This window comes from Cetorhinus maximus, chromosome 1 (assembly GCF_964194155.1).
Source record: "Cetorhinus maximus chromosome 1, sCetMax3.hap1.1, whole genome shotgun sequence".
NCBI lineage: Eukaryota > Metazoa > Chordata > Chondrichthyes > Lamniformes > Cetorhinidae > Cetorhinus > Cetorhinus maximus.
Window position 1 is genome coordinate 130,081,758 of NC_135879.1, and position 24,824 is coordinate 130,106,581.

A 24,824-nucleotide genomic window follows, 5' to 3' on the forward strand; every position below is an offset into this window, starting at 1 on the left:
GTACTCTGGAGTTTAGAAAGAGAGGTGATCTCATTGGAACATTCAAGATTATGAAGCAGCTTGATAGGGTAGATACTGAAACATTGGGCTGGATTTTACAGGGTGGCGTATTCCCCGACACCAACCGAAAAGTCAAACGTGAGCACGCTCACTCAAAATCCGGTTGCCCCACAGCAATATTGTTCTGGGGACAGTCTCAATTGTTTCAGAGTGGATCTGCCACCCCTATGTGGAAGGAAGCCCCGTCCTAGAGAACTGTCGGCCAATCTGATTAATGCAGCTCTCTAGTCCCAGCAGCACCAGGATCGAACAGTAGCCATTACAGGCAGTCCCTAGAAAGAAGTGATGGAGCACAAATTGACAGTTAAGTCTGAGATTTTGGTTGGGCCTGGCTGACAGACCCCAGTGAGCAGGGGCAGGGAGGGTGGGGTAGGGTTTGAAAGGCCAGCAGGGGATAGTTAAGGGAGGGTTATGATCTTGAGGGGGTTGGGTGCCTCCAATGGGCACAGGGGACCCCAAAGGAGGTACCCCTCCCACTCCCTGCCGGACAACAGCCCACGCAGTGACAACTGCCAGGCCACCCACCTTACCTCCACCTTCCCCTGCTGCACATAAAATAGCAGCAGAAGTGGAATGAGGCTCTTAAGCAACCATTATTTGGGCTGCCTGACGCCTTCCCTTCCCACTGTAATAAGGGAGACAGGTCAGGGGTGGATGTGAAGGTAGTGAGAAGGCCACCTGATTTTGTGAGCCGCCCCCACCTTCAAATGTGCCAGCAGGGGGCCGTAAAACCCAGCCCAACATCTGTTGAGAAGTCAGTTTTGATTTTCGACCTTATACTAAAAGTGGACAAAGTGTGGGTCCATTGACTGTAACAATTTTCATAAACCTAGAAAATGGCTTTCTCATCTGTTCCTACCACCTCTGGACATGGGAGATTGCTCTGACTCAGTCAGCACCCCCACCTAGGAATTCTGAACAATGCTGCTGATCCTTCACTCCAAATAAGGGAAACTCTCCTTTGCTGTATCTGCTGATGTAATACTTCAGAGTAGCACTCTCAAAAGGAAAAGTTCTGCTCCTGCCCTTTCCTTACTGCCTTCCTGAACTACTATCAAGCTTTATATTTGGTCTTGCACAACCCTGCTTTAACTGTAAGCAGTAGCTATTAAGAGCTGCTAAATCACTGGGTTAATTAATTAATCATGCAAGCTCTGTGCTCTGCCAATTTTCACCTCTTGAGCGTTAAGTTGAGCCAGTTTGTTCGCAACCTTGGTGTCACATTTGATCCTGAGATGAGCTTCCAACCTCAAATTCGTGCTATCTCTAAGACTGCCTATTTCCACCTCTGCAACAGCGCTCGACTTCGCCCAGGTCTCAGCTCATCTGCTGTTGAAATGCCATCGTTACCTCTAGACTCAACTAATCCAACACAATCCTGGCTGGTCTCCCATACTCTTTACTCTGCAAACATGAGATCATCCAAAACTCTGCTTTCCATGTCATAACTCACAGCAAATTCTGTTTCCCTATCACCTCTGTGCTGTCTGGCCTAAACCGGCTCCTGATCAAACAACATCTTGGTTTTAAAATTCTCATCCTTGGTTTCAAATCTCTCCACGGCCATGCCCTCCCTATTTCTGTAATTCCTCCAGCCCCTCAGCCCTAAGAGATATCTGCACTCCTCTAATTCTAGTTTCTTGTGCATCCCAATCAGAGTTGCTCCAGCAATGGAATCCGTGCCTTAGTTGCCTAGGCCCCAAGCTTTGAAATTTCCCCCCTACCCCTCTACGCCTCTCTACCTCACTTTCATCCTTTAAGACACTTCTAAAATTTACCTCTTTGACTAAGACTTTGGTTATCTGACATAATATCTCCTTATGTGGCTCAGTGACATAATTTGTGTGCTCCTGTGAAGCGCCTTGGGACGTATCATTATGTTAAGGGTGCTATATAAATATAAGTGGTTGTATTTGTAATTAAATACCTTCAGAAAATACAATAGTGATTTTTCACTATACCTGCTGATGAAGAATAAGACAGTGCAGTGTTAAGGACATTAAGAAGGTCAAAGTAATTCTGCTGTGGTTATAAAATGAAAAACAGTAGTCTACAAATAAGTTTGCTTACTGTTTGTATCTGCCTTTATAATTGCTAGCTATAGTGGTATTAATTATCTGGCTCCTTCACAGCAGGACTTCAAACAGCAGTCAGACCCTGTCCTCGTGCCATACTATGGATCCTTCTGTCCCTGAGGAGTGTTTTCAAGCACTAAACCATGCAGAACAGACCTTCAAGAAGATGGAGAACTACCTTCGACACAAGCAATTGTGTGATGTAGTGCTACTGGCTGGTGACCGGAGGATTCCAGCTCACAGGTGAATGGAAAATGTGCCAGTATTTTTTTTTGTGTGTGTGTGTGTAATTTTAATCAATGTCCCACCTGTTTGTCAGAAAGTCAATATTAAACTCTAATCACTAGAATGTGCACTAATATAAACACTGCCTCTTTCAATCTTCTTGGAATCTGTGGCACTCTACGTAACAGCTGGTGTTTGTTGAGGAACTACAGCATATAGGCAATTTTAAAAATTTAGTGAAATGCCTTTGGATTGAAGTCACTAAGAATTACAAAGGGGTTATGATTTTTGTCATAAACTTTATAGAATCCGCCAGCAGACCAAGTAGTTAATTACAGTTTTTGGGAAGTAGCATTTTTATTTCGTTTTGGCAAAACCTGCTCCATCCCATCTTAAACAGTATAAAATCCATCACATCACATTTCAACTTCAGCTCTGAAGAAGAGTCACACAGACTCGAAACATAACTCTGTTTCTCTCTCCACAGATGCTGCCAGACCTGCTGAGTTTTACCAGCATTTCCTGTTTTTACTTTGTAATCATATCTTTTTTAAAAAGCTCGGGTCCTTGGTTCTTACTTTTCTCGGCACCTAATGTGGCCTGAATTTTTCAGGTGGCGGGCGGTGGCAGTCACAAAGCCGATCGCCGCCCGCTATCAGGTCCGCTTCGGCACTTTACGCGGGCAGGCCAATTAAGGCCCGCCCAGCATAAGACGTGAGCCATAGCACTCAGTGCTACCTTTGCGGGCGGAGGGGGAGGAGAGAGAGTCGGGGCCAGCGCTCTTTCACGCATGCACGCATAAGAGCGCTTCAATCTCCCTGAGGCACAGAGCTGTCTCAGGGAGATTGAATCACTATTGAAATTATTAATACACGGATTAAGAATTTATTTAAACATGTCCCCTCATGTGACTGTGTCAAATGAGATGGGACATGTTTTTATAGTTAGGAAAAATTTTTCATTTTATTAGTAAAAACTTTAGGAAACCTCATCCCTTTCGTGGATGAGGTTTCCTAAAAAAACATGAAGGCGTGCCTTTTCGCCTGCCCGCCAACCTTAAGGTTTGACGGGCAGCGTTAATAATTACATGAATCACTTCTTTAATGGTCTTAATAGGCTGTTTAAATATTGGGGGGCACGCAGCTGGAGTCGGCTGTGCGCCTGCCAAACGAAACGTCACGAAACAGTGCGATGACATCGGGGACGCACGCCAGACGTCATCGTGCATCATTTTACGTGTTGGCGTGTTGTGCCCGCCCCTGCACACCGACTGAAAAATTCTGCCCATGTTTTATTTGGCTACTGATGTGAATGGAAAAGCCATTGTGCACTTATTAAAAGAAAACATTTAACACTTGCACTGTTTCTTTCACATTGGCAGCTGGAGGAAACAAATTCTGAAAATCCCTTTGACGCTCCAGACTGATTGACACTATTTCCTAAGATGAAAGACATTATAGTTTCAAGACACTATAGTTGAACCTATGTACAGCAGCTGAAAATTATAATGGTTAGTAAGACCCATTTCCTTTTTGTGTTCCCAGGCTGGTTCTGTCTTCAGTTTCAGACTACTTTGCTGCAATGTTCACAAACGACGTAAGGGAGGCTAAACAAGAAGAAATAAAGATTGAAGGCGTTGACTCAAATGCATTGTGGGCATTAGTTCAATACGCATATACAGGTGACTACCAACCAACCAATTACTAGATAAAGTAGGATGCACCATGTCTGAAAATTGTGTCAAATTCCAAATATGCATTCTAGAGAAATTTGAAATTACATTTTCTGTCATTTTGTTTCAACTAAAAGCAATTTTGCACAGCAAATTTGGTACTGATAGTTTTTTATATTTGCACTAGACAAATTAAATATTGGCCTTTTTTGACTAAACATGAATTCTCTTTTATGAAATTATATCAGGAAAAGGAAGTCAAAGGAGTATTTTAGTACACCTGAAGATCCTCATAACACATTTCCAGCAATTACACCATCAGGGGGTGGTGTAGAGGTAATGTCACTGGACTAGTAATCCAGAGGTATAATCAAAAACAGTATCATTCTTTACCAGTGACTAACAACTCTTTTTTTAAAAAAAAGATTAGAAAGTAGGAACTCTAGCATCTGTGCAGGCAGGTCTCCACCAGCCTGCTGTCCCCTCCTACGCAATTATAAATGTGATTGGTGATTCACAGTCTGAACTGGAGGAGTAGAATAGCTCTGTTGATTAGGAACTCTCCTGTAGCAAGATCTAAATGCTTTATCCCTCCACGAAAGTTAAGCTAACTGATTTCAAGTCTTCAGTGTTCATGCTTTTGCTCCTTCCATTAGTTGTTTTCCAATCTGTTTGCCTATAAGTAATGTGAAAGATTTCTGACAACAGGTTTCCTATTTGCTCTTTAACATAATTTTATATCCTTTTGGTTTTAATTAAATTTCATCATGGACATTACCTTTGATTAACTGAAACAATTTATACAGTTAGATGGCTTGAGGACTGGTATTAGTACCATGCATATAGTTAAATTAAACCTGGTATTTCAGGATTGAGGCAGTATCAACATCAGTTCTCAAATTCTGATGTATATTTAGTGGTGTAGTAAAGATCATCAATTAAGTAGATAGAAAAACACATCAGCTGAGACAGTTACTTGGAGGAGAAACAAATTCAAGATGCAGACTATGATTAATTGCATGTTGAAGTCTAACTGAACTATGGCCAGCATCTTCCGGTAGGCGAGTTGGGGGCGGGGCCCGCTTGCCGACGCATAAAATGATGCGGGGTTGGGCGTGCATCCCAATGTCACCCCGCGTCATTTAGATTGTCAGTTCAGCGGGCGCACATCCAAGTCAGATGCGCGCCTGCCGACCTGTCAACAGCCTATTAAGGCCATTAAAAAACCAATTGAACTCATTAGTGGACCTGCCCTTCCAACCTTAACGTTGGCGGGCAGGCCAGGAGCTCAAGCGGGCTTGTGAAAAAACATGAAAAAACATCCATGGGCGGGATGAGGTTTCGTGAGCGATTTAAAAAATGCAGAATACTTTTCAATAAAAGTTATGGACATGTCCGAGCCCATGTGACAATGTCACATGAGGTGACATGGCAGGGAATTTTTTTCTAATCTTTATTGAAAGTTTTAAATTGGTGCCAATCTCCCTGAGGCTGCACTTTGCCTCAGGGAGACCTGTGCGGTCTTTCGCGCACATGTGCGAAAGAGCGCACTCCCGGCTGAGAGAATCCCCCCCCGCCCGCACAGAGAGCACACAGAGCTTCCTGGCACACGTCACACTGGACGGGCCTTAATTGGCCCGCCCACGTAAAAGGAAGCGCGCCCGCTCCCACACTTCCCCCCCTGACAGGGGAAAAATGTTGCCCTATAATTCAGCTTCAGATTCAAACCTCATCATTCCTGATGCAGTAGGACCGACATGAATTGCACTGTTCTCTTTTAACTTTGAACAGGACATTCTTTAGAAAGTGAATGTGCATAATTAATCCTGATGTGTATGAAATCATAATGCAGTCACACTGATGTCAAGTTATGGCATGAAATGTTTGTAGTAACGTTTCTTTTAATCACATTTGAATAATGCATTATTCCAAATGAAAGTTAGAAAGAAACGTAAGTTCATGTTCACAGAATGGAATTAATTTGCTCGCAACTGTCAAACTGTGCACTGAATGAATATATTAAATTTAGTGAATCCATACAGGTTAAGATTGCCACTGTACCATTTGAACTCAAGGATCAACAGGCAATTAAGCAAAGACCTTCAAATTTGCATATATGAATTAGGATTGAAAATATGGTATAGAAGAAGAAAAGATGGCATTGGAGACAGAAGTGAGGAAAAACAACCCTCTGATGATAAGAGAATACTGGTTAGGAACACCCTGAAGATGTGTAGATTGACTAGAGAGCCAACCTACCCAATTCAGTTGCATAATACATATTACATAGAATTTAGAGCACAGAAACAGGCCATCTCCAGCTAAATCATACCAGTGCTTGTGCTCTAAGTAAAAGCCCTCCCAACCTTCTTTGCTTAATCCTATTAGCAGGACTGTACATTATATATCTGGCTGTATCTGCCTTCATACTAGCATGGATATTGGCAATAGCTGATGAAGCAGGGTGCATGCCTTCCACTGGGAGGTTCTATAATAGTGGCGAGAGTATTGAGGGACCAGCATCCTTTGTCTTTTATAGCAGATGTATTGCCTGCTCTATTATTACCTTCAGATTTATATGGTGTATCTTAGGAAAACGCTTTACTGTTTGACGACATGACAAAGATTTTGATTCAGCAAAACTATTTCACACTTGCTGGATAGTTCAGATCGTGACGCAAAGCTGTCCCCTAATCTAAAAGTTTGAAATGTTCTGTCTTTTTTTGTTGTGGTGTACACTGTTGTTTATCATTTTTTAAGTCATTGTATATTTATCAGCAACTCTGTGTGCTTAATGGAATCTTAGAAGCCTTGTTGATTTTCCAGGAGTGATTCTGCACTCAGAGCCAGAAAGCTAAGTTCATAAGGAGTGTGCATGAGAGGTGGGCCACAATATTGTAGCCCCAATTCTCTTTCTCATGTGACCATTCATTGAGAATAGCAGGTTACAAAATCAACCCTTAAAGGAAACCATGGTGTGACCCTTGTCGTATGTTTGAAAAAACAAATTTTGTACCAATACAAATATCTCTTTAAGGAATTGTTTGATCAGATAAATAGTTCAGTTTCTGAAAAACGTAGTCATGTTTGAATTTTGACTTGTACTCCATCATTCTTTACTGCCACCAACATACAACTAACATTTGTTGTGGTATCAACTTACTGCCACTGGTAAGTTAAGATCATGTATACTGGAATGCGTACTGTTCCAAATGGAGCAGTAAGTGATTGCATCTATCACCATGCAGATGTCTTGAGTGGCTTAACAGCCCGTTGCACTACTTGAGGAACTTTAAAGTTCTTTAAAAGTCTGGTAAGTAATGCACAATTTTGTGTTGGTCAACAATTTTGATATCAAGACTCTATCAACATCAGTGGATGCAAAACTAATTTTTTATTGGTAGTGCATTGGAGAGCCCACGCCAACAATGATGCTCACTCTTTCCGCATTAACCATTAATGTCTCCTTGGAATCTTCAACCACATCAAACTGTGCTGTTCCCTCTGCTAGTGGGATGAAATTACAGTACCTGAAGTAGTTGACAATGGATTTGACTCTCCGCTCCTCCTATAATGAATGTATCCTGTGGATTGCTTGAAGAGCATCCAATAAAAATGGCACCAGCATAATGCGCAACAATCAATGTTCGGATAAAACATTTAAAGGGTTGTGAAAAATTAATCATTTGCTTTTATTTACTTCCCCATTCCTCTACTCTTAATAACCAAGACAGAGATCATCACCAAAAAATGTGTCTAGATTAACATGCGCTATCAGTATAACAAGTTGAATATGGGCAACCAAATAAAATGTGAAGATTTTTAAAATGATAAATGAATTAAAATCCATTCTAGGACCAATATAATGTGACTGTGGAAAGAACCTTTAACACCTTTTCTCCTAAGATCTTTTTTTCTTTTCCTTCTCCCACTGGGACCAAAGCATAGCAATGAGGAAGTATAGGAGATCGATAAAGAGCCAGGTATGGTAGAAAACAAAGAGAATGAGGCATAATGGTGAATAGAAGGGGAAAGGCAGTCATTTTGGACTAGGACTCTAGCAATCAAAGCAAGCAACACACAGCAGAGAGCAGAGGGGATGTGGTGACGAAGGAAGTATTGGATCGCTGGCTGAGGGAGAAAGACAATTAATCAGAATGACGGAATACATGCTCAAGTAATATCAGTAGCAAAAAACGAACACTAATGGAAGGAGCAAAGTGGCCAGGGAATCTCTCTTGTTTTTAATTAGCCAAAATGATACTTGCCAGAGCATTACAAACAGAATAAAGTTATATAAAGAGATTACGTTAACAATTGATAATTAAACACAAAATTGCATTAGGATTTAAAACATCACCACATCCCTTGATGAAAGAAATAGGCATTTCACCACCTACACCTCAAAATGTCCTCATAAATATTTTTGGACACTTCCCTCCAACCTATGCCATTGTACATATATTATTGATATTTTAATATCTGGTAAGATTCATCCAGCATACTGTTTATATACAATAGGCTATTTACTAGAAAACATGCTGTTACTTTTTTAGTATCTTTACTTGACTGTAGCTGTGAATTTTTCAGTGCCAAGGTATTCTATATTAAGAAGAAATAAACTGAAGAGGCCACTACAAAGAAAAATGCTGTAAATTTTGCATTGCATGTGTCATAATAATTTTGATACAGTGATAAAAACATTTGGAAGATTATGCTTTTTGAAAGGAAGTTATTTCATATATCAAACAATAGTTTTTTATACATCAAGTAAGAAAATTGCATTATTTGTGTCTTTTTTAGGTCACCTGGAATTGAAGGAAGACAATATTGAGTGCTTATTGTCCACAGCATGCCTGTTACAGCTCTCACAGGTTGTGGAGGCATGCTGTGGGTTCCTGATGAAACAACTTCACCCATCCAACTGTCTAGGAATTCGTTCATTTGCAGACGCACAGGGCTGCACCGACCTCCATAAAGTGGCGCACAACTACACTATGGTATGTATCTAGGAGGGATGGCTACTTCACAGTCCATATGGACTGAGTGAATAATGATTTAATGAAGGAGCCATTTGTTAAAAAAAAATCATTTTGGAATGTGTTAATCCTTGGGCAGTTTACATAGTGAGCATAGGCAAATAAAGCAGGCAACAGTGCTTTGGCACAATATCGTAATAATTCTATAATATAATTTGATAACTTTACAATTTAAAATTAACCACCATGAACACAGATATTTATCAAGTTGGAACAAAATATATGCTATAATTATAAAATCAGAAATTCTGTTTCATATACAAAACAGTATTTGGCTAAAGTAAAAAAGATAAAAATATAAATAAAGGCATATCTGCAATAAATGGTGATGTACTGAGTAGCATTTCTACCAAAAAGACCTTTGTAAACCAATCTTAGATATGTGTACAACAACAACAACTTATATTTGTATAGCACATGGAAGATGGAGATGGAAATAGGTGGTCTTAGTGACGGCACGAATATATGACTGGAAGCTCATCTCGGGGTCAAGTATGACACCAAGGTTGCAAACAGACTGGTTTAGTCTCAGAGAACTGTTGTCAGAGAGAGGGATGGAGTTTGTAGTTTTGGAATGGAGTTTCGAGCGGGGACCAGAAAACAATCGCTTAAGCCTTCCCAATAGAAGGAAATTTCTGCTCATCCGGTACTGGATGTTGGATAAGCAGCCTGATAATTTAGCAACAATGGAGGAGTCAAGCGAGGTTGTGGTGAGGTATTCATGTACATGTGAAAATTCGTGCTGTGCTTTCAGATGATGTCACTGAGAGGCAGCATGTAGATATAAAATTGGAGTTAGCCAAGGATTGATTTGTGGGGGATAACAGAGGTAATGGTACAGGAAGAGAAGCAATTGCAAGTGATACTCTGGTACCTGCTTATTTAGAGGACATTGAACAAACTAACTGCCCAGTTTCATTCATATTTGTTGTGCAGCATCTTTAGACTGGGCAATTATAGGGTTCAGTTTTTAACATTAAGAATTATTTAAGGATGCATGTTAGATGAATTTTTGAGGTGAGAACCAGGCCAAATACAATAAGTTGAGAGGGGAAGTGAAAAGGAAATTACAACTGGGAAGGAGAGAAGGTGAGAATCAAAAAGTGTGGCGACCTTTGACCTGGTAATTTTTTGATAATTTCTTCATTTGATGGCGGGGTCATTCACTAAATTTGGTTATTAATTTACTGTCCCCCACTGGGCTCTTAACAATGGCTTGAATTTTTCTCACATAGGGCGGGTTTGGCGGGAGTGGGTGGGGGCGGTCGCAGAGCTGACTGCCTCCCATGATCGGCTCCATGCCGCCGTTTTACATGGGCGGGCCAATTAAGAACCACCCAGCATAATATGCAAGCGGCAGCGCTCAGCACTACCTGTGCAGGCGGGGCAAGGAGGGAGAGTCAGGGCCAGCGCTCTTTCACACATGCATGTGAAAAAGCACTTCAATCTCCCTGAGGCACAAAGCTGCCTCAGGGAGATTGAAACGCTTTTGAAATAATTAAATGGAATTAAAATGTAATTAAACATTTCCCCTCATGTGACTGTGTCACATGAGAAGAGACATGTTTTTATATTTCAGAATTTTTAAAATTTAATTCATAAATAAATCCACTTGTGGACGAGGTTTCCTAAAAACGCAAAGGCCGCTTGGTATTTTCGCCTACCCGCCAACCATAAGGTTGGATGGGCAGCGTAAAGTTGACCTTAATTACTTCCTTAATGGCCTTAACAGGTCTTTTAAATATCGGCAGGCACGCAGCTGACTCTGGTGCACGCCTGCCGAACAAAACATCACGATGACTTCAGGACGCTCGCCCGATGTCATTGCGCATCACTTTACGCACCAGCATGACAGGCCTGCCCCCGCACGCTAACTGAAAAATCCTGGCCAATGGCAGTTAACATAAAAAGGAATCCAAAAATCATCATTTAGGACATAAATAGTAAATGAGTAGTAAGGATGGGGCTTATTAGGGACAAAGAGAATGATACATGCTTCGGGCGCAGGACAAGGCTAGAATACTTAATTAATGCTTTGTATTGGTGTTTACTAAGGAAGAGGATGCTGACAAACATTGGTAGAAGCGGAGAAGGTAGAGGTAATGGATGGGGTGAAAATTGATAAGCAGAATATTGGAAGAAGGGGCTGGATGTGCATAGAGTGGCGATCCTTGACCTGGAAGCAGTACCAACAGGAAGGAAGTTAAAATATGGAAGCCGTGTTGCTGACAGACAGAAAGGAGAGCTACAAGATAGGAGAGCTAGATTCAGAAGGTGATCAGCACACAGATGCGGACAGAAAGAGAAGCAGAAGAGCTGGAGAGGAGATGAGAAGGTTCTTGAAGGAAGTGCACCCTACAGAAAAGATTGCATGGGTGGAACCCTGTTTACACAGAAGCTGCTGCCTGCGGAGTATCGGCTAACTCCTAGGAGGAAAGGGACTACAATTTAGCATGGTAGACCTGTGTAGCTGAAACGGACCTACAGGTTGAGTGGGTTGCCTGCTAATTCAGTGAGATAGTCTCTACTGTATCAGCAAGCTTGTAAAACTTATAGTCGTACCAATTTTAATTTATATTAAAATTTAATTTACATTGCTTCTGATTTGCATTGAAGTAAAGCTTATAAAAAATTAAATATTGTTGGTTATTTCTTCATTTGATAAATTTGGTTATTTTGGTTTACGGATCCCCCACTGGGATCTTACCAACAACAGTTAACATAAAAAGGAATGCAAAAATCTTCTATTAGTATCTAAATGGTAAATGGATAGTAAGAGACAGGATGTGGCTTTTTAGGGACAAAGAGGATGATACATGCTTTGGGGTGCAGGGTACGGCTGGAATACTTAATGAACACTTTGTACCAGTGTTTACTAAGGAAGAGGATGCTGACAAAATGGAAGCGGAAGCAGAGATGGTAGAGGTGATAATGGGGTGAAAACTTATAAGAATATTCTGGATATGCTTACAGTGGATAAGTTCCATTGTCTGGATGGCTCACATCCCAGGTTGCTAAAGGAAGTGAGAGTGGAGATGCCAGAAGGGTGTGATGACCTTTGACCCAGAAGCAGTACAATAAGGGAAATTTGTAATTTCTTTAAAATGCCTGTGGAATCTGTAATTGTTTTTAAAAATATTTGAAACGGACCTTTAAGAGTTTGTATCAATTATAAGGGGATCAATTGTAATTTGCTAGAATAATAAGAAATACTGACCCATGTGACCTAGCAATCCTTCATCTGGAAGCAGTGCCAACAGGAAGGAAGTTAAGATTCAAAAAAACTCTGTCGTCAGACATAGAGAAGACAGACAAAGAAGCTACTGCTATAAAGAGGAAAGGAGAGCTGGAGGCAGAAGGCAGTCAGTACACTGATACAGAAACAAAGGAGAAAGCAGGCAGAGACAAAAAGAGGAACGCACTGAATTATTGTGAGGGGGGATAAGCAAATCTCTCCAAAGAGGCCAGTTTTTCTATTTAGCAAAAAAGGAGACAGGAGCCGTTGGAGGCAAGGTGTGAGCTGGCTAAAAAGGTCTAAAAAACCTGGAAGGCTGAATGAATAGCACAGAGATGCTAAACAATTGGGTGTTTTACTAGAAGTGGCCAAACCATATGTTATTGGTTGGTCAGTTGAAAAGGAAGTCTGGAAAACTATACCATCAGGACTGTCGTCACCCGAAAGAGAGAGGATTCATAGAAGTGTGCCTTGCTGATGATGATCGTACCCCTAAAACACGGAAATGAAAGCTGCTATTGGATAGAACTCCTGGCCTACCGTACATGAATAAAGAACGGCATATTGTGGAACTGTGTAGCTACATAGTGCCACGTGTCCAGGGAGTGATGTAAGTGCTTTTGGTTGTGTTATACATATCTTTGTTGTATCGACTATTTATATTGAAATTTATCTTTTTATTTGAAGCATTATTTGCCTGTTAATTCATGCTTCGGTTATGTTGGTTTGGATTTATGTTAAAGTAAAGTCACAAAAAGTGAAATCTTGTTGGTAATTTCTTCATGGCCATTTGGTAAATTTGGCTTTTTTTGGTTTACAGTTCTCCCACTGGGATCATAACATTTGCTATAATCTTCTCATTTTCCCTTGATAGGGGAGGTTCCAGAGGACTGGAGAGTGGCAAATGTGAAACCCTTATTCAAGAAAGATTGTAGGTCATTCCTAGGAACCACAGGCCAGTCAGTTTAACATCAGTGGTGGGTAAGGTTTCAGAAATGATAATCAGGGGAGAAATCAACAGGCACTTGGAGAGGTTTAAGTTAGTTAAGGAGAACCAGCCTGAATCTGTAAAAGGCAAAACATGCTTGACTAATTCAATTTTTTGATCAATCAATGGAAAAGCTTGATGAAGGGAAAGCATGGATATTGTCCATATTAATTTTTTTAAAAGTCTTTGACAAAGTAGCACAAAAGTGCTGGTTAATAGGAGGGGTCCTTGTTAACTTAGATTTAAAAAAATTTGCTTCAGGCCAGAAAGCAGTGAGTCGTGGTATATGGTTGGTTCTCTGATTGAAGGATGGTAGCCATGTGTTCCCCAAGGTTCAGTGCCAGGACCACTTCTCTCTCGATACAAATATAAATAACCTGGATATTGGAATGCAAGTAAAATTTCAACGTTTAATGATGATTTCAAACTTGAAGGTTTGGCTAACCAATCAACTACAACAGCACGCTGATAGGATGGCAGAGAAGTGTGAGGCGATGCATTTTAGCAGAAAGGATAGAAAGAAGCAATATAGGCTAAATGTCATAGTTCTAAAGTGTGTACAGGGCAGAGGGACCTGGGGTCCATGTACAAAGATCCTTGAAGCTGACAGGATATATTGAGAGACCAGTTAGGAAAGTATAAGGGAACCTGGGTTTCAGAAATAGAGGTATTAATTACTAAAACATGCAAATTATGCTGGTCCTTTATAAAGCACTGGTTAGGCCACAACTAGAGTTTTGCATCCAGTTCTGGTCACCACGCTTTAGGAAGAATCACAGAATTGTTACGACGCAGGAAAAGGTCATTTTTTTTATTCATTCACGGGGTGTGGGCTTCACTGGCTGGGCCAGCATTTATTGCCCATCCCGAGCTGCCCTTGAGAAGGCGGTGGTGAGCTATCTTTTTGAACTGCTGCAGTCCATGTGATGGAGGCATACCCACAAGTGCTGCTAGGAAGGGAATTTCAGGATTTTGACCCAGCAACAGTGAAGGAGCGGTGATATATTTTCAATTCAGGATGGTGAGTGACTTGGCGGGGAACTTCCAGGTGGTGGTGTTCCCATTTATCTGCTGCCCTTGTCCATCTAGATGGTAGTGGTGGGTTTGGAAGGTGCTGTCGAAGGAGCCTTCGTGAATTCCTGAAGTGCATCTTGCAGCTGCAACTGTGCATCGGTGGTGAAGGTGGTGAATGTTTATGGATGTGGTGCCAATCAAGTGGGCTGCTTTGTCCTGGATGTTGTCAAGCTTCTTGCGTGTTGTGGGAGCTGCACTCATCCAGGCAACTGGAGAGTATTCCATCACACTCCTGACTTGTGCTTTGTAGATGGTGGACAGGCTTTGGGAAGTCAGGAGGTGAGTTACTTGTCACAGGATTCCTAGCCTCTCACCTGCTCTTGTAGCTACAGTATTTATATGGCTAGTCCAGTTCAGTTTCTGGTCAATGGTAACCCCCAGGATGTTGATAGTGGGGGTAACAGTGATGGTAATGCCATTGAACGTCAAGGGGAGATGGTTAGATTCTCTCTTGTTGGAGATGGTCATTGCCTGACACTTGTGTGGCATGAATGTTACTTGCCACTTGTCAGCCCAAGCCTGGATATTGTCCAGGTCTTGCTGCATTTGGACATGGACTGCTTCAGTATCTGAGGAGTTGCGAATGGTGCTGAACATGGTGCAATCGTCAGCGAACATCCCCACCTCTGACCTTATGATGGAAGGGAGGTCATTGATGAAGCAACTGAAGATGGTTGGCTGAGGACACTACACTGAGGAACTGCTGCGGTGATGTCCTGGAGCTGAGATGACTGACCTCCAACAACCACAACCATCTTCCTTTGTGTTCCGTATGACTCCAACCAGTGGAAAGTTTTCCTCCTGATTCCCATTGACTCCAGTTTTGCTCGGGCTACTTGATGCCACGCTCGGTCAAATGCTGCATTGATGTCGAGGGCAGTCACTCTCGCCTCACCTTGGAAGCTCAGCTCTTTGTCCATGTTGCAACCAAGGCTGTAATGAAGTCAGGAACTGAGTGGCCCTGGTGAAACCCAAACAGTACATCGGCCAACAGGTTATTGTTCAGCAAGTGCCGCTTGATAGCATTGTTGATGACCCCTTCCATTACATTACTGATGATCAAGAGTAGATGGAGGGGGCGGTAATTGGCCGGGTTGGATTTGTCCTGCTTCTTGCGTACAGGACATACCTGGGCAACTTTCCAACTAGCCGGTGGATGCCAGTGTTGTAGCTGTACTGGAACAGCTTGGCCAGGGGCACAGCAAGTTCTGGAGCACAAGTCTTCAGTACTATTGCTGGAATATTGTCAGGGCCCATAGCCTTTCCAATATCCAGTGCCTTCAGCCATTTTTTGATGTCACGTGGAGTGAACTGAATTGGCCAAAGACTGGCATCTGTGATGCTGGGGACCTCCAGAGGATGCTGAGATAGACCATCCACTCAGCACTTCTGGTCGAAGATTGTAGCAAATACTTCAGCCTTATCTTTTGCACTGATATGCTGGGCTCCCCCATCATTGACGATGGGGATATTTGTGGAGCCTCCTCCTCTAGTGAGTTGTTTAATTGTCCACCACCATTCACAACTGGAAGTGGCAGGACTGCAGAGCTTAGATCTGATCTGTTGGTTGTGGAATCGCTTAGCTCTGTCTATCGCTTGCTGCTTATGCTGTTTATTTCAACCCATCGTCTCTGCAGCAGCTTTCTGAGTAACTGAAGTTCCATTCTCCTGCCTTCTACTTGTAACCCTGCACATTCTTTTTTTTTCAATTAATAGTCTAATTCCCTTTTGAATGCTTCAGTTGAACCTGCCTCCACCACACCCTCAGACAAAGCATTCTGGACCCTGACCACTCGATGCATGAAAATGTTTCTACTCATATCACTATTGCATCTTTTGCTAATTACCTCGTACCGAGAATGAGAGGGCACAGATTTAGAGGAGAGTTACCAGAATGCTTCCAGGGATGAGAGATTTTAGATACAATGCTAGGTTGGAGGAGCCTGGGTTGTTCCCCTTGGAGAAAAGGAGATTTGATAGAGACTGTTACGGTTAGGACAGGTTTAGATAAGATAGACAAAGAAAAGTTGTACCCATTAGTTGATAGTACAAGGACCATGGGACACAGATTTAAGGTTTGGGGCAAGAGGTGCAGGGGAATGTGCGAAAGAACTGTTTTACGCAGCGAGTGGTAATGACCTAGAACTTGCTGCCTAAGATGGTGATGGAAGCAGAAATGACAATTGATTTCAAATAGAAATTGGATGGGCACTTGAGGGAAACAAACTTGCTGGACTACTGGGATAAAGCAGGGAATGGGACTGACTGGATTGCTCTACAGACAACCGGCATGGACTCGATGGGCCAGTTGCCCTCATCTGTGCTGAAATGACTCTCTTTATATCCCCAATCATTTTCATAAAATTGCCTGTGACAAAATGGATGCCAATTGGTTCCTTGCCTAATTGTAATACTGCAGTCGCACTTGATTCATTCAGAAAAATGTTGATACTGTAGTGCTCCGTAAATTAACAATGTATTCAACTGAGGATTGAATGCTTTCATGCAGTGAGCGGGCGATTTAAAAATTGTAAGTAGAAAGGTATTTTTAGAAAATAAATTTCCACAAATAATTACCCTTGTCGGATGGGCACCTCTTGGAGCCTCTCTATTATGATGTTATTTAGCTCCCAATGGTGAGCTGAAATTGCTTTCACTGGTAATCGTTAATATGTAGTCAGAACTATTCCTTTCCAGCAGCAGTTGCTATGGAAACTGCTTGAACCTAGCTATTCATTTAAATTGCATTAATCCCTCAATAATTAAATGCATTTACAGGGATTCTATACTGTAGTGTTTAGTGTTTCTGTCAAACAAATTAAAGAGAAATAAATGCCTACTTGTAGTACTTTATATTGACGGAAATATATAAAATTATACGGCGAAAATTAGGATTCAAAATATGTTTCTGAATATTTTGCCTTTACGTTAAGCTTAGTATCCAGGACTCCTCCAGTTCAAAGCCACTCTGTCTTTTCAGTATCAGTTCAAGCTCCTAAACTTTAGAATGACAACATTTATCTTACTGGGAACCAGAACACCAGATTGGCCTGGGAGCCACCTGACCACAGTAAAACATGTTGCCAGATGGTATGCTTCACATTCAGCTGCTAGTTTGTTCTGCTTAGGTCAAGTGGCTCTAATCAATTCCTGAATCCAGTTAAAGAAAAATTCCAGGTTGTCCCAGCAGGACAGTAGTTCACAAAGGGAGAACCTCCAAACATGGGTATGCAGTGAAGTGTGTCAAAAAATACCTGCCATTCCATGTGAAATGTGTTTATATGAAGTACCTCCATTTGATCTCATGTGCTGTTAGATTTTTTTTTCCAAATGCCTGTCAGTTAAAGCTACTTCAGGATCCCCTTTTAAAGGAGTCCTACTTCTAAATAAATGACAGAATCACTATAAAACGATTCTTAGAAGCTACAATACAGATGGACAACCTTTGCCCATTGCTGCCTCTAACTGGAACTATCTACTCAAAACCCAGTTCCCTGCCCTTTCCTATGTCCAGGTAAATCTATTGTAAAGTTAGAAAAGCCCGCTAAGGTAAGTTTGTAAAAGCACTTCTCTTTAGTGACTGCTGTTCCTCCCAGTCCCACAAGCAAAGTCTAAGCTGCTACTGCACTGCGCTACCCAACACCACCCCACCCTACCCCTCCTCGAAGGCGAGGATGATGGCGATGAGTCCATCGCATTGGCCAGATGAGGCAGGTACTGTTAGGAAATAGAGATAGTTTAAGTAAGTTATATTTGTATGTGTGGGCGTTAGGAATGAGTTTTACCTTTAAAGTTTAAGCTTGACTTGTATTTCTATATGTGTGTTAAGAAAGGTCAAATGTTTAGTTTCACTCTAAAAGGGGTGCTTGCATTTCTAATGAGGTTTTTTACGACTGTTGCAGCTAAGTCAAACAAACAAGGATAAAAGGATTTGACTGTTGCCTAGCAACAGGGACCCAGAGAGGCAAGTCCCTCCCACCAACATACACACACAAGATGAGAAACAGCAGTTGTTTTGGAAGCTGTTTGAGTTCAGTTGGTTCTGAAAGTTGCTGCGAAGAGAGACTGGAGCAAAGGGGACAGATAACCAGTAGAGATTGGAAGCCCTCGTATGAAGTGAGACTGGTTGGTTCATGGTGACAACTATCTGGTGGGAGTTGAGGAGAGATCCATAGCACCTGGTTGAGGTAGCATCTGTCACTTGGTTTCAGAGTGTGGAGTGTCTAACCACAGGGTGCCATAGATTTGCATGGACTGTGTACTTACTCTGTACCTTAGAGCGTAAGATAGCTTTTGTAACTTGTGTTATCCTTACAGATCTGTATACACCTGTAAAGGTATATTTGTGGGTGAGGAGTATTGTAATATAGTTCATCCTTTCTTGTTGAAGAAATGTTTTATTCTTTTGTTAAAAGTTCATTAGCTGGCCCCTGTGCCTCTGTTCAGTAGCTACTCTCCATGTATCTAAACAAACAAATAAAAGTTAGGATCTATCAAGCTGGGTTCCACTCTGGGATCAGGCTTGCCCAGGGGTAATCTCAGCTGGGATCGTAACAAAGTGGGGGCTCGTCCTGGATTTTGAAACGCGGACAGTGAGTCATTGGAGGCAGAATAATACTTGGCCTGGGACTGAAAATCCTTGACATTGGTGGGATTTGTGAATCATTTTAACAAGTGCGTGGAGGTAAAGAAGTACTGGACATAGGAATTGAAGTTGCTGAGAGGTATATTATACGAGTTGGATTTTGAAATGGCTTTGGAGGTTGCTAAGATTTTTTTACAGATGGAAAATGTAACTCTGACTGGTTTACAGAAATTAACCAAGTGTAAGCTGATGGAATTGGTGGATATGTTGGAGTTAGAATTACCCAAAGGGGCAAGGAAAGCAGACATTGTTGAGATAATAGCACAGCATCTAAAACTGGAAGAGATTGCAGAGAGATCATGTTTTCCATGGAGTGAGGCACAACTGGAGGCAGTGAGACTTCAGTTACAAATGAAAAAACTTGAATTAGAGGCAAAGGAAAAAGGAAAGAGAAAGGACATTTCAAAGGGAGCTAGCGGAAAGGCAGGAGAAAGAAAGGAAGCTGCGACTGGAATTTCAGGCAAGAGAGAAGGATAAAAAAAGAGAGGAAAAGGCAAGAGAGAACGAACGAGAAAGGGAATGCCAGCTTCAAAGGCTGGATGTTAAATAAGAGATCTAAGATTCTGAGGAAAGTTCTAATGAGGAAAAAACCTTCAACCAAAACAGAGTGGGGAGATGTTTAAGTTTATGCAAGCACTCCCAAATTTTGGGGAAAGAGATGTCGAGGCATTCTTTATTTTGTTTGAAAAGGTGGCTAGGCAAATGAAGTGGAAAAAAGAAACCTGGGAATTACTTTTCAGAGTAGGTTGAGCTCATGAAGTTTATGCTGCACTTTCAGAAGAGGTATTGGTGAATTATGATGCAGTAAAATGGCTATTTTGAGTACATACGAGCTGGTCCCTGAGGCATACGGGCAGAAATTTTGGAATATAAGGAAATAGCCTGGGCAGTTCTATATTGAATTTGAAAGGGTAAAGCAAAGTAATTTTGACAGTTGGATATGGGGATTAAAGATAGAAACAATATTTCCACCTCTTAGAGAGGTAATTCTCTTAGAATTTAAAGATTCACTTCGTCTTGTAGTTAGAACCCATGTTGAAGACCAGAAGGTTAAAACAGCTAGTCAGGCAGCAGAGATGGCTGACGATTATGAATTGGTCCATAGATCTAAACCCTTTTTCCGACATCCCCATAAACTTGAGAATGATAGAAGATGGGAAGGTGAAAGGAAGGCAAGTAGCCAGGGAACAGGAGAGACAGTTGGGAGTTCTCAGGAAATTTCTCCTCAGACCAGAAAGGAAGGTGCTGAGGGTGGAAGTGACATTCGAAAGCCTAAGTGTTTTCATTGTAACAATGTCAGGGCAGATTGCTGGAAATTAAATGGTAGACCTATTGCAGTAGTAAGAGTACCTAAGGAATCCTCAGAAAAGGTTGCGTCAGAAAAGGAAATGGTTGTTAAAACTGTAGCAGTGGTACAGGTGAAACATGTTCCCTCAGAACATACAAAGGACACTAATGTCTTTTAGGGAAGGAAATCTGCCACCCTTACCTGTTCTGGCCTACATGTGACTTCAGACCCACAGCAATGTGGTTGATTCTCAAATGCCCTCTAAACAAGGGCAATTAGGGATAGGCAATAAATGTTGGCCCAGCCAGCGATGCCCACATCCCATGAATGAATAAAAATAAATATACAGGAAAGGGGAATATGGCTCAGGATAGTCCAGAAAATTCTTCTTTGATTACTGGTGAAGGAAGTCAGGCTAACAGAGGGTCTGGATGTTTTGTGTCAAAGGGAGAAGTGTTCCCTCACTCCTCCAACAAAATAAGTAAGCTGATTAAAAGTTTGAGAGATACAGGGGCAGATCAAACCTTGATGGTGGCTGATGATACAATTTGTGTTCCGGATAGTTTTATGAAGGAAAAAGTATTAATAAGGGATGTTAATGGAATTTATAAACCTGTTTCTTTGTGTTAGGTTAACTTACAAAATCGCTTTGTAAATTGAATTGTTACAGTGGGAATTATTTCTAGATCACCTATTGATTGGGTGGATTTTATTCTAGGTAATAACTTGGCTAGTGGAGATAGTAATGTGGTAACGAGTGTATTGCAGCAGGTGGTTGATCTTAACAAACTTGAGGAAACTACTGTGCCCAAAAATGAAACACTTATTGCAGATAACAAGCAATTGAAGGAAAACCTGATTAATGTAGAAAACAACTTTCATGTGTGAAAGAAGAGTTTACTAATGAAAGAAGAGAATTGGTGAGATCTGTTGAGAACTAGTAACAGAAAGTAGAACACTTAACTGAGGATTTGAAATGTTTAAATGATAAACTTGTGGAAGCAAATTTAACAAAGGTCAATCTTCAGTGAAAACGTGATGAACTTCAAGCATCAGAAGTTGCTATGAAATATCAGGGAAAATGCCTTGAACAAGAAAAGGAATTATTGGTAAATCAGAATAATTGGTTGAATGCAGAATTAAAAACAAAAATTAACAAACTTTTAGAACTTTGTCGGGAAAAGAGCAATGAGATTCTCGAACTTCGAAGCAAACTGGATGAAAGGAAGGAGGAGATGTGTGATATGGATTGTCACAGTTTCAAAGTTGTTCCTGTGCATAAAAACTCTTTACTTATTTGTGGACCAGTTGAGCAAAGAACTGACCCCAAGTAAAATTGCTGATGTATCAACCTTAGTAACGGACATTATGAAAATAACTAAAGTGCTTGCAGAATTGGAAATCAAGAATTGCCAACAAAAAGGACTGAAATCACAAAATGGTCTGGGAAAGTCAATGACCAGAGACACTGATTAACAAGTGCTTACCGGTGCTAATATACAAAATAATGCAGTTGGAATCCAGGCAAAAGGACAGTTTGCAAAAGACCATTCTAAACCTGGAAAGGAGCGGAATGATATGGCTTGTGGATTATGCAAAAGAATTGAAGGGTTGGAATGAACTATGAAACTTCACAGGAAGCATCTAGTTGACACTGCTCAAAAAGAATTGGAAAAAATCTGTTCAAAGTGGGATCTAGAGAAACAAAAATATCATAAGTTCGAAGATCAGACCAAGCAGGAGAACGAAACCATTTTGTATGAACATAAAAAGCATCTCAAAAACATTCTCGAAATGGCAAAAAGAGATTTTGACCAGAGAAGAAATGAGATGTTAACGCACAAAAAATTCCATTTTGACTTTGTTAAATCGAAATGAGGGTTTACCACATTTGGGTTCGGAAAATGAGTTTGAGGATGGAATTACACCTACCGAGAACGAAAAGGACGATTGGGCTGTAGACTTAAATGAAACATTTTTTGCTGAGTTAAAGACTGGGAATAAAAAGAAAAAGAAATATAAAAGTTGAGTTATGATAATACTATGAAGTGCAAATTCGGCTAATCTTGTTACTTTTATTGACTTTAAGTGTATTTTGTACTTGTCCAATGTAGCATGTAATTGTGAAACGAAATGGAGAGTATTTATAATAAATAATAAGCTTATTGCTAAAGGTTTATGACGTTAAGTTTCTGTGAGGAATTTGGAAGCCATTGTAAAGAAACCTTCGCTGTGTGAAGCTTTCCTTCCTCCAAAGAGGAAGATGTTAGGAAATAGAGAGAGTTTCAGTAAGTTATATTTCTATTTGTGTGTGTTAGGAATGAGTTTTAGCTTTGAAGTTTAAGTTTGATTTGTATTTCTGTATCTGTGTGTTAAGAAAGATCAAATGGAGTTTTAGTTTCACTTTAAAAGAGTGCTTGCATATCTAATGGGATTTTTTTACGACTGTTGCAGCGAAGTTAAACAAACAAGGGTGAAAGGATTGGACTGTTGCCTAGCAACAGGGGCCCAGAGAGGCAGGTCCCTCCCACAGACATACACAGAAGAGAAACAGCAGTTGCTTTGGAAGCTGTTTGAGTGCAGTTAGTTCTGAAAGTTGCTGCAAGGAGAGACTGGAGTAAAGAGGACAGATAGCCAGTCCCAAGCTAAAGAAAAACCCCAAAAATCCAGGGGAGTGGAAGAGGGGAAAGTCCAAAGAAGACTTTATATTCAAAGAAGACAGGAACCTGGGAAAGGTTCGTTAAGTGAAATTAAGAGTGAGGGGCAGAGAGAAAAGCTTCAGATTTGAAGAGACAAAAACTGCAGAAATCAGATTTAAAGTGAGAACAGCTTGCAAGAGGCAAGAAGGTCCAAAGAGACAACTGAAAGTCTGTAACTCTTTGCCATGGGCATGTGAAGCAGTGGTATATTGTTGATGGCTGAGTTGGTGAGAGAGAGAGTGTGGGAAAGCAACTTGAATGCATGTGGTGAATCAGGAAAGAGGAACATAGGGAGCGTTTGAAACCCTGGAGGTGAACCCTTACCGAAGATGTCTGAGAGAAAGCGTCGGTTTGGGAGAAGATTTCAAGGCAAGGTCTTGGAGTGTAGAGATTGGAAGCCCTCGTGTGAAGGACGGAACTCAGTGAGACTGGTTGGTTCATGGTGTGACAAGTGTCTGGGGGGAGTTGAGGAGAGATCCATGGCATTTGGTTGAGGTGGCGACTGTCACTTGATTTCAGAGTGTGGAGTGCCTGACCACAGGGTGCCATAGATTTACATGGACTGTATACTTACTGTGTGCCTTAGAGTATAAGATAGCTTTTGTAACTTGTGTGATATGTATACATCTGTAAAGGTATAGTTGTGGTTGAAGGAGAATTGTAATATAGTTCATCTTTTCTTGTTGAAGAAATGTTTTATTCTTTTGTTAAAAGTTCATCAGCTGACTCCTGTGATTCTGTTCAGTAGCCACACTCCAAGTATCTAGACAAACAAATAAAAGTTAGGACCTATCAAGCTGGGTTCCACCCTGGGAACAGGCTTGTCCATGGGTAACCTCAGCTGGGATTGTAACAGGCACGCTCAGGAGGCCCTCATAGACGCTAGATTCGTGGAGGATGATGATGACATGCAGTGAAAAGACTCCATAGAACCTCACATTGCATCTGTGAATATTTGACTCCTGCCTGGCTGATGGTAGCGCACATACCCTCTGTAATAAGGTTCCTGTCATGAAGACGCAGCGGATGCTCAAAATCCCTATGTTCCAGGAGGATGATGAGGATATGCATTGGGGACACTTCATAGATCCTCACATAGCTTATGTGAATGTCGACCCCTGTCTGGCTTATGGCACCTTGCGCTCTGTGAACAGGGCCATATCATGGAGATGCAGCAGAGAAGCTTTAACTCTTCCTGATCCAATGGCACCCTTTGTAGGACCACACTGTCATCGGACACAGACGCTGATAAGATGGGGGCCAGCCACAACTTAAAGGTGCAGAGAGCACACATAAAGAACGACGGAACTCTGTGACACCAGCCCAGGACATTCTGGCAGCAATGATAAGCCCCGTCGAGGTGCAGGCATGACTGATGTGACCAGTGACAGTGAAGGGCAGCCATCACTGTGCTGAGAAGGTTACACACTACACAGGGAAGAGGCCCTGGACTGAGACACCTGCCTTTATCTTCTGCAGGGACCAAGGTTTCACATCTGAGTGACATGAACACTGCTCATCAGAACAAGAACTCATAGCAAGGAGGCATTCTTGGGAGTTTATTTACAAAGTGAACATTATGTACAAGTGTTTCACACCCGTGCCAAGGTTGTGCAACTACATCTTCTTAACCTTCCAAATCCTGCCACTATGTCTTGGTGCTTCCCCCAACATCTACAGCGGAGGTGGAGGCAGCCTGTTTACTGCTACACCCTGTCTGTGATGACTTTTGACAGGCGTGCTCTGGAGGACAAAGGCCTGGAGTATCCTGGTCTGCTTTCGGGGTGCTGGAGGGGATTCAGATGGGCCAGACACTCTTGGAGT

General features: G+C 41.6%; 1 protein-coding gene across 4 annotated transcripts in view; it reads left to right on the forward strand.

Moving 5' to 3' along the window:
• Positions 1-24,824, forward strand: part of LOC144683359 (kelch-like protein 5) — a 190,515-nt gene that overhangs the window by 89,457 nt on the left and 76,234 nt on the right. For 2 of the 4 annotated variants that reach the window (XM_078546305.1, XM_078546313.1), the window contains exons 3-5: positions 2,193-2,378; positions 3,905-4,041; positions 8,836-9,032. In XM_078546305.1, the coding sequence (XP_078402431.1) occupies positions 2,236-2,378; positions 3,905-4,041; positions 8,836-9,032 (477 nt within the window). In that variant the 5' untranslated portion in view covers positions 2,193-2,235. The remainder of the gene's footprint in view (positions 1-2,192; positions 2,379-3,904; positions 4,042-8,835; positions 9,033-24,824) is intronic. The other 2 variants (XM_078546321.1, XM_078546330.1) reach the window with 1 other exon arrangement.